This window comes from Cicer arietinum, chromosome 6 (assembly GCF_000331145.2).
Source record: "Cicer arietinum cultivar CDC Frontier isolate Library 1 chromosome 6, Cicar.CDCFrontier_v2.0, whole genome shotgun sequence".
In the NCBI taxonomy this organism is placed as follows: Eukaryota; Viridiplantae; Streptophyta; class Magnoliopsida; order Fabales; family Fabaceae; genus Cicer; species Cicer arietinum.
Genome location: NC_021165.2, coordinates 39,265,389 through 39,275,754, shown reverse-complemented (window position 1 = coordinate 39,275,754; position 10,366 = coordinate 39,265,389). Strand labels below are relative to the sequence as shown.

General features: G+C 32.1%; 1 protein-coding gene and 1 long non-coding RNA gene across 4 annotated transcripts; one reads left to right on the top strand and one right to left on the bottom strand.

Annotated features, from left to right (window-relative positions):
* Window positions 1-961: 961 nt before the first annotated feature.
* Window positions 962-3,588, bottom strand: LOC101507172 (uncharacterized). Of its 3 annotated transcripts, none has more exons than XR_012163365.1 (3): window positions 3,151-3,588; window positions 1,897-2,809; window positions 962-1,781 (listed from the first exon to the last, which is right to left on the bottom strand). It is a non-coding gene; the product is annotated as an uncharacterized lncRNA (long non-coding RNA). The 3 variants fall into 3 exon arrangements; XR_012163364.1 differs by having other exon boundaries at window positions 962-1,692; XR_012163363.1 differs by having other exon boundaries at window positions 962-2,809.
* Window positions 3,589-5,036: 1,448 nt separating this feature from the next.
* LOC101506835 (auxin-responsive protein SAUR36-like) lies at window positions 5,037-6,202 on the top strand. Its single transcript, XM_004514791.4, has one exon. It carries the CDS (start codon window positions 5,490-5,492, stop codon window positions 5,979-5,981), a length of 492 nt encoding a protein of 163 aa, XP_004514848.1. The 5' UTR covers window positions 5,037-5,489; the 3' UTR covers window positions 5,982-6,202.
* Window positions 6,203-10,366: the final 4,164 nt, after the last annotated feature.

The window sequence follows — 10,366 nt, the reverse complement described above, 5'->3', positions numbered from 1 at the left end:
AATGCACATTATGCCAAGAAAATATCACGAATTGTCATAAAATCTTGTTATAAAGGAGAGGAAAAGAATGAGTCAAGTCATTATATATTTTTTTATAGGGTGAACCAAAAATATTTTCAAAACACTTATACGGATTTGGTTTACTAACTTTATAATAGCTCCTAAAGCTAATAATTATTTGGTCGCAAATAAAACTAACAAATAATATAACTTTTATAAATTCTAATTTAATTAAATAATTCAACTAATACTTTATCAACTAAAATAAACAAGCAAGACAAAAATACCACTCACACATAACAAAATAAAACAAACATATCTAACACATCAATTTCATGATTATCGAAACTAATCAAATAAAAAAAATGCACAATAGTCCATTTACGAAATAATCATATCATCAATCGTCCCCATGTAATTGTCACGTTAAAACAATTAAATAAAAATGAATTTTTTAATTATTCGGGTAGAATAGAGTGTGATAAAAATTAATTTAATTTATTTACACATAGAATAATTATTTATTAATAATAGCAGTTACTAAAAAGACATATATATATAATATATATATATGAAAATTTTGGAGTGTTACATTAATGGTAATCGAAGAAAACCAAATTCTTCAAGGAAACTTTTCAAAAATTTCCACTCTGACATTGTCATAAGTCTTTTCAATATCAATTTTGTAAGCCATATCCCCTTTGATTTTTTTGGATTTATGCATGGAGTGGATTATCTCTTGTTAAATAATGGCATTATCGGAAGTTCCTCTATTAGGGAGCAACCTGCTTTGATACGTGCCAATGGTGTTGTCCAAGAGAGAGGTCTAATTCTATTAACAGAAACTTTAGTTATAAGTTTATAGATAGTGTTGCACAGACTTATTGGTCTAAACTCTCTATAGTGTTTAGGTTAATTCGCTTTAGGAATAAGATCAATAAGAGTTTTAACAATCAAAGGATTGAAAGAACCTATCACAAAAGAATCAAAAATCAAGTGGCAAATATCCTCTTCAATAGTTTCCAAGAAATGCTTAAAAAAGATTGCTTGAAATCCATCTGGTTCAGGAAACTTGAAGGATTACATTGAGAACAAAGCAACTTTAATTTCCTCTAGTGTTATAGGACAAGTCAAAGAGGTAGCCTGACCATCTTCAACTATAGGATAGTCAATATGATCAATCCATGTTTCCTCAAACCTATAGAAGCAACGACCCCTAGATTGAGGAAGACCACCACACCTCACAAGAATGAGGTTATGGTTCGAGTTACATCTAGGAAGAATATCAATAAAAGCATTTGGAAAAGAAACCATCCATTGTAAGTTTTCCATCCCTCTGCCCAGTCTCATATCCATGATCCTTTGTCCTCTACAACTTCGATGCCACATAAAATTCCCTCCAATATTAGGAAGGTCAATTAAATTGCAATTGTTCATCACACTAAGAAATTATTTAGCTCTTTTTGATTGGAAATATATGCCTCTTTGTTCACTAGGAGAGATCATTTCATTAAAATCTCCTATCAAGAACCATGGACCACTAATGTTTGCATTTAGAGAGACAAGGTATTGCCAAAGAGTTCTATGATGGATGGCATTATGACAGACATAAAGTGCAGTGCAACTCCGAGAGGAACCACCTAGGGAGATACTAATAGTGATTGTTTGGTTGTGAATGTTAACCACTGAGACCTGAAAATTAATATTATTTTGAGTCATAATCCCATAAGCCTCCAGCATGGTCTTGAGCTTAAACAATTGCATCCTTACTATAACCAACTCTATTCCAAAAAGAAACAATCTTATGATAATAACAAATATAATTAACAATCACGCTGCATATATGCATTAGAAGCTTAGGACTAGCAAATAGAAATTAAATTATATTGAACAAACCTCAAGCACAATAAGATTTCCTTCCAAATTCACCTCAAGGATAGGTCAAGTTTCACAAGCTCTTTAGTCCCTTTGAGCAATGATTATGTTAGTTTTATGTCCCCTTCCTACAGAATGATGCCTCAATCCATTCAAACGAGCAGGGGAGGTGAGCATGCTAGAACAAACAACAAAGATGCAATAAAGGGAACATGTGGTACGAGCTAGAGTTTACTCACACATACAATACAAGTATTAGCCTTGATAAATTCAAGGTCACTACAAGTTGGCACAACCGGTTTCCCTAGCTTTTGACCACTCATATTCAACTTAGAAAAGCTTGGATAGAAGATTAACTATAGCATTTCCATATACATGGTTGTTGTGTTTTGTCAAAGGTAAACCACCCATTATGCAAGAAAGAGCAGTTGTATCTTGGAATTGAAAAGAACTATAGGTTCATCGTTCCTATCCAAAGATGTGAAAGTACAAATCTAGAGTCTAGTGCATCAACAATTTTTTGAATGGTTCTTGATGTGATACAACAAATCTCTATGTTCAAGCTACAAAGAGCTACAGGAGAAAGATGCAAGTAAATAGAAGTCACAAAATATCTACAACATGATTCGGCATACAACCACATTTGAGAGATCATAAGTGCACCAAAACTTAAATTTGATAGACATTTTCACAGCTTAAAATGAGAACCTTGTATACAAGAAAAGGGTGAAGGAGTGGTAAACGTAATCGGCATCCCATGGGAGATAATAGAAACTATATTCCTATTGGCAGAGATTTAGGTGATGTGGCTAACCTGTACAGTTTTTTTTTTTAAATTGTTCAAAGATAAGATCCACATGCATTAGTAAGACGGTTTCCAGAAATATTAAGCACTTCGAGTCGAGCAAGTAGCACAAAGCATTCACAAATACGACTGAAATATGCAACTTTAATATATTACCAATAACAAATTGGCGATGGGTCAAATCAAATGGCATATTAGTCCTGCAAAATGAAGCTAGTATTCTTCTATGATAAATAATCAACTCTTGCATTGATATTTCAGTTATTTAAGCCTAATAACTGAATTTGTTTTTAGAAACTATCGTAACTAACATCAAGCAAATGCCTCCATTTATTTATGAGTAATTTTTGAAAATATCTTTCCCCATCCTAAATTCTCATTGAACAGTGAATATTTACTACAGTTAGAAACATGGAACAAGGGGAATGCAAACACAACAAGATAAAAAAGGGTTGCATTTGGTATCATACCTAGAATAAAGTAGTTGGGCCAAATCAATTGCAATGCAAATCCAGATTTAGGTCACCGTAAGATTGACCTGATGTTGTGAACACCTAAGCTAGCGATGCGGTGACGACTTTCTTAACAAAGTAGCTCGCAACGAGACTGAAGAAGTTAGGTCCCACTCGCCGACTGCTTCTCGGTGACAACTTGATGAAGTAGCGACGCAGTGAGGGCAAAAACGACGGTGCGAGGACAAAGCGTGGTTGCCGACAACGATGCAACAAAACAAGCGATGATGAGCAGGGGCAAACATCGGATGTTGAAGGCGCCGCGAAAACAAGCGAAGATGAGAAGGAATAAACGCGGTACAAGGACGAAGAAAGTTGAGAGGATGGATAAATGATTAGAGGGAGAGCACATAGTGTATTTTCTAGTAGGAGAACGAACATAGTGAAAGGAAAATCCGTAAGTATATTAAATCTCATTTAGTTTTAAAAAAATCATCCATTTTTTCTATATTCACTAAAAAAAACTGTATTAATTTTCTTTTATATTTTTTATGTCATTTATTATAATACAATTAAAATTTTTGTTTTAATATATAAAAATATGATCATATATATGAGATTTATAATTTTACAATAAATAATTATGTTCTTCCGAATGGAATGTGAGAAAAATGGGTGCTTTTGTGAAAATAAATGCTATACATATATTTTTAGTGAGTATAGAAAAATGTGTGTTTTCTTAAAACTAAAGAGATTAGTTTCATTTAAGATAACATCAATTTGCAATTTCTCATTTTTGAAAATAGTAAAATATGATATTATTTTTTTATAAATATATATAAAACCTTTATAGCATCTACTAAAGTTTTAACCGACATGATTAGGCGTTTTATCTAACCGATGTGAGATATTTTGTTAAAATTGCAAAATTGTCACTGCATCACATTTCACATTGGGTATTCATCCAACAGATGTGAAAGACTTTTGTGAAATCTATTTTTTCTACTAGTGACGTTGTGTTAGCCTAAGAGTTCATGATTATTCTTAGTGGTTCCACCTTCCTCTGCTCGTATTGGGTTGGTTGACCAAGAACAAACTTTTCTACCTCAAGTGGATTGTTAATGAACCAGCTAGTTATTCTTGAAAATATGGGTATTGCTAATCTCAATTAATAAGACCAATAACTGATTGCAAGGATGCAATGATTGCATGGATGCAATCAAGCCAAGAGACGATTGACAAACACAGTGGAAAAGTCAGGGTACACACACAAGAAACACAATACATAGTTGTGAAAGCACACTAAAAAGCGAAGTGTCAACAATCACAAAGATTGAAAATTAACAACCCTAATCAAGGAGAACATTCTTTTTTAAACCTTCTGCCCGTCTTAATTTTCACTTTCTTATTTGATCATGAAAGAATTAAGCCTATTGAATTACTACCTCCATCATTTATTATAAAAACTCATTATCTTTTTCACTCTTATTAAGAAAAATTAGTAGAGTGGTCAACACTTTCATTTTATATGTTAATATTCCCAAAATAACTCTGTATTTCAATGTGTTAAACTTAATTTTTTATATTTCAAAATAAATTAATTATATTAATAAGAGATATATTTTGTAAAAAATAATAATGACTAATAAATTAAAATAGTGTTTATATTTAGAGAAAGACTTTTTTTCATAAAAGATAGAGATAGTTGTAGTATAAGAGAACAAATTGGTCCATCCTTATCTTTGTTTTTTTTTTTTTTATCATCAAAGAGCCATTTGAATTTATTTATTTTCTACTAGGAGAATGTAAATTAATCAATACGATGTTTGACTGTTACACAACCTGGCCTTAATTGTCCATCATCATAGATTACTTTCCTCTCTTTGTTATAAATAGAGTCCCAACTCTTGCGCCAATTCATTTCCGTACCGGCTGCACAACTACCTCTTGTACCTTCTCCGTACCTTCCTATATCTTTCTCTCTTTCATTCCTGTTTTTTTTTTCCAATAAAACCATACTTTATAAACAAAAACCTCCTTTTTCTCATATATTCATTTTTAAATAACCCTCTTCTTCCTTCAAAAAAATAAAATAAATAACCCTCTTCTTCTAAATCATTTTCACCCACATACAAAAACTTTCAAATCCACAAGTTTCAATCTTTGGTTGATGGTATAAAATCACTTGTGCTGTGTAATTGAAAACTCTCTTAACATTTTTCTTATCCACTACTTTCTTCCCATATCTACTATAGCACCATGGCCCTTCTCATAGTCCCATCCACACACTAGGAAAACCCTTGCACCATTTCTCTACTTTTCCCAGAAAAACTCTAACTTTCTTTTTAACGAAGAATATGCGATTCAAGCTAGGCAAGCGAGTCATTCGGGTCACCCGATGCATCTTCCGGAGATTTCGGACCCGACCCAAATACCAACGTCTTGGTAAATCCTCAAAGAAGAGTCACATGAAGAAGCTTTTAACGTGGGGTCGCAAGTTAACTAATAGAGCAAGGTCTCTATGTTCTACATCGTTAAAAGGGTCGGGTTATTTACCGGTTGGATCCGACTTGGTTTTGGGAAGTGGTTCTCCAGTTCCGAAGGGGCATTTAGCTGTGTACGTGGGTCAGAAAGACTGTGAGTTTCATCGGGTTTTGGTTCCGGTGGTTTATTTCAACCACCCATTGTTCAACGAGTTGTTGAAAGAAGCTGAGAAGGAATATGGGTTTTGTCACCAAGGCGGGATCACGATTCCTTGTCGGGTTACTGATTTTGAACGGGTCAGGACCCGAATAGCATCTGGGTCGGGTTTACGGAGATTGAAGTGGCGGAAACATTTTGACAGTTGATTAGTGTAAGCCATGAGGAATTGAGGATGATGGTTAATTGGTGAATTAGTGGATGATAATATCTTTTGATATTTTTATTTTTTTTTAGTATCTAAGTTGTTTTTGAAATACTACTTATTATTATTTAATAAAAGTTTACCATGTAATTAAAGATGTAAACAGTGTTTTCAAATTCACATTAACTTCACTTACAAATTTATTTATGTGATGTTTATTTCAAAGATAACTTAGAAGCTTTGGCCAGCTATTTTGATACTTGTGAAATATATGATGTAAATGAAATCAAGTTTAGAATGTATAGTACAAAATAATTGGAACTTTCATATTCTCCCGCAAGGCTTTTGTGGGGAAGGTAGGTAAGGTTACGGGAATGATGATAGTGCCTTATTGTCGTAGTCAATATAGCCAAATAAAATGGACATTAACAAAAGATGTGTACCATAAAAAAAGAAAAGATTATATGTTAAAATAAACAAGAAAAAATTGAAGTTCCCGGTCAAGTCGCTCACAAAAAATCAAGGAATTCAAGTTAATTTAAGAACAAATTAATATACACATCTCGACCTCGATTAAAACTAGCCTTATTGATTTAAAGTTTCACCGATAAGAATTTTAATTGATTCTTACTTTAGAAGCCACCAAATTTTATTCCTGATAAAGGTTAAACACGTTAATTATTAATTTTTTATACAATCATTATTTTGGAAATTTCGAATGGTAAGGTTATGTAGAATAAATTTAGTATCTTAAAAGATATTAAAATTAAGTTTATTTAGTTAGATAGTATGATTTTGTTGATTCTCTATTTCTCAAACAATTATAATTGTATTAATTAAAGTAACACAACAAATTATATTTTATTATACATAATTTTAAGTGTATCATAGAAACATGTTGGCACACTTTAATTTGCATTAAATATTATTCATAAGTTGATTTTTTACTCTTTAAACCAATTCAAAGGTTTGTAAAACGATTTATTGAAGTTTTGAACTCATTCAATATGTTGTAGGTATTATGATTCGACTTACATATGATGTGAATCGACTTACACAATTTTAGGAGGTTCATTGTAAGGATGGATCTTGAAATTTCAATAAGTGCGAGCATAGGTATTTATAAAAATAAGAATAACGGGAGCAACTTACATGGATTAAAGTAGCATTGTTTTATTTTAACAATAATAATATAATACCCTTTTCCTACAATGAGAGATACATCTAACTATTTCATAAATATTAAGAAAAATAAATAAATAAAAAAGAGAAAATAATATGATACCATTTCCTACAATGAGAAATACATCTAACTATCAGTCTATTTACCATTATCATAAACGTAAACGGTTGATACTAATTTGATAGTGATGTGATCTTAATTTGATGATACAATTAAAAAACAAATTGAAAATGGATCACTCATTATTAGCCGGAAGTAGTACTAGTTTGTCTTGTAGTGCCACTAGTTATACTATATAGGGGACAACGGATAACAAGTTGGCTCAAACTAAAAAAATATCCATTATTAATATTTGAAGAATTGGGGTCAAGTGCCCTAATGTATACAACATAGATATGTATTTGGTTTTGTTAATGGATACACGCACGCCTATTAATCAATTCACACTACTTTACCATGAAATTGTGGATTTTCAAGGCTCATGTGAATCGATTTACATGCCATGTAAATCGATTCACAAGACCGACAAAATCAGTTTTTGATGTTTACAAAGCAGTAATTTTAGTTATGATGCATTGTACTTTAGCAAACCAATTGATGTCTCTTTATCGACTAATATGAACCTTCATTGTAACTAAGAATACTTTCATTCATTAGTTGATTTAAGGAGTAATTTGATATATTTTCTTAATTTTAGTTCTTTGATTTAATGAAATGTTTATGTTCTTATTTCCTTGATTAAGAAGAGATTTTTCGGAGTTTTGCATTGTTACTCTATTTTAGTGCAGTGCTGAATTTTGGTGAGAAATTAACATGATCTATGTGGAGTATTTCAGCCATATCTGGAGTTTTAGATGTCCAATTGATGTCAACCCAAGTGCAAATGAAAGCTAAGATCCATAGCTACAACTTTAACGAAGAATCCAAAACTAAATTCGGACTCAAAAGAGGAGAAAAATGCACTACACTCCAGATAGAAGATGTGCGTTTGAAGCGCGTCTCAAGCGCATTTCACGCTGAAGCCACTGCTAATCTGTGCCTCAAGCGCGTTACGTGCAGCAGAACACGTTAAAACTCATTTTTCTCACTTTTTAGGGATCTTTTGGACTATTGGAAAGTTGAGAGACTTGTGCCCTAGCAGAGAAACTCAAAGACGACCGTTTCTAACATAATTGGAGCAGTTTTATCAAGAATCATTCATGAATCATTCTTGTAATTCTTCTTTAATCCCTATCTTTTGTATCTCTGTCATGAGTAACTAAACCCTATTTGTTAGGGATGAGTCTAACAAGATGAAATCCTTTTTTTCTGATTTGGTTTCTAGTTATATGAATGGGTTTATTGAATTATTTTTCTCATCTTTGTGCTTAATGCCTTTTATTGCTTGATCAACATTAATATGTTCTAAGATTTGTATTTTGAAACGGAAGTGGGCTTTAGGATATAACGTTTCTCAAAGTAAATATGGAACAATTCAAACTTTATTACTCAATTAGAACAATTTAATCTCAATGACCTTGATTTAACTATAAATTTTTATTTTTATTCCAAAAACTTACTAGTACTAAGGTTTTCATATAAAAAGTCATTTGTAATTACATAACTAAAATATAAATTACAACTCTAAATTCCCGGTATCACCTATCAGAGTGAGGTTTCTTCCAAATTTGAACTTCAAGACTCATTAACTTATAATAACTGCGATTTCGCAAACGCAAGGTCAAGCCAATCAAACACAAACAACGAAGGAGGTGAGTTTTGAAATCATGTTAATAGTATAATATAAGTAAGCAAAACACGCAAACAATCATAATACACTGTATCCTAACGCAAACATTCTTCAAGGAAAAACATCACATTATAAAGTTAAAACCACTCAAGTAAAATCAATGCATTTCACTATAACATCATATCATCTAAGAGAAACTATTATCACACACGATACATATTAATCACAACAAAACAATCACAAAAAAATGCACTGCAATGCATGAGATTATATTCTACTTCACAATGTGATACCATTCTAACTCTGAAGTACTTGGTTATGAGGCTTGATACTATGCCATCATCCCGATGGACAGAAAATTCGAATTGGACATGTCCTCATAGATCCCATCAACTCAACCTGAGACACATATACGCGATAGTCGAGGTAAACGTGTGTTGCATGGTAGCTCCCGACATTTGGAGTGCTACCTCCAAGTCACCTAGGAATTCCACACCCGAATACCTCCAAGGTCTAACAGTCTTGCCTTAAGGCTCAACATAGACTGCCACGATCAGGCTCATTCAATTGTATATGATGACAAAATAATATTCACTTCACAAATTCTCAATATTTATTTTCTCCCCTCGTTAGCTTAGATTACTCCATTAAGAGTATAATCTTTAGGAATCATCACTATCGCGTCAACTATGGGGTACTTCAATATTCTCATCACAATTTTATAATATCATAAATCATACATAATCATGATCATCATATAAAATCATCACAATTTTATAACATCACTACCATCAATCAAAGATCATCATTATTATCACGTAAACATATATCATACCATGCATCCATCTTTTATTAACACACCACATAAATTCATCTAATCAAACATATGAACATAATTTCATTCAACATCCAACATCACAATAATGACCAATATCAACTAACACACAAGTATCGAAAATTAAATCAATCAACACCTTATAAAATTTTCTATTTCACATTTTAATCTCACAATTATCATATTTCACATTAATCAAGTTTTCTCTCAAAGGGCTACTGCCGTACATAGCAAGCCCTAGATGAATCGTTGGAAAATACAATTTTTCCGTTCATCTAACAATATATTATACTACGCTCTCTCACTCCTTACCTTATTTTGATGCTTTTACACAAGAGTACAATTGCAAAAGCAAACAATCTTTGTTCTTTGACCTTTTGTCCCTCAATCGATCTAACGCAACAATTTATGGGTAAACGTCAAAAATAAATTATGAGAAAATACTCTAAAAACTATATTTCGAAATTCGGTCAAGGAAAATTACCATAAATTCAAAAACCAATAAGTGGATAATATAGTCACTTTTCACATGATCGTTTTGGCACTAATTTCACTCAAATCGGACTTACGGTGAAGAAAAATGATGCAAAATAACGAATTATGTAAACGGAGAAGTCAGGTATTTTATGGAGAAATTGGGAT

Bases quoted from the DNA above. Each gene is read 5' to 3' on its own strand.
- LOC101506835 (XM_004514791.4), top strand. From the start codon at position 5,490: ATGCGATTCAAGCTAGGCAAGCGAGTCATTCGGGTCACCCGATGCATC.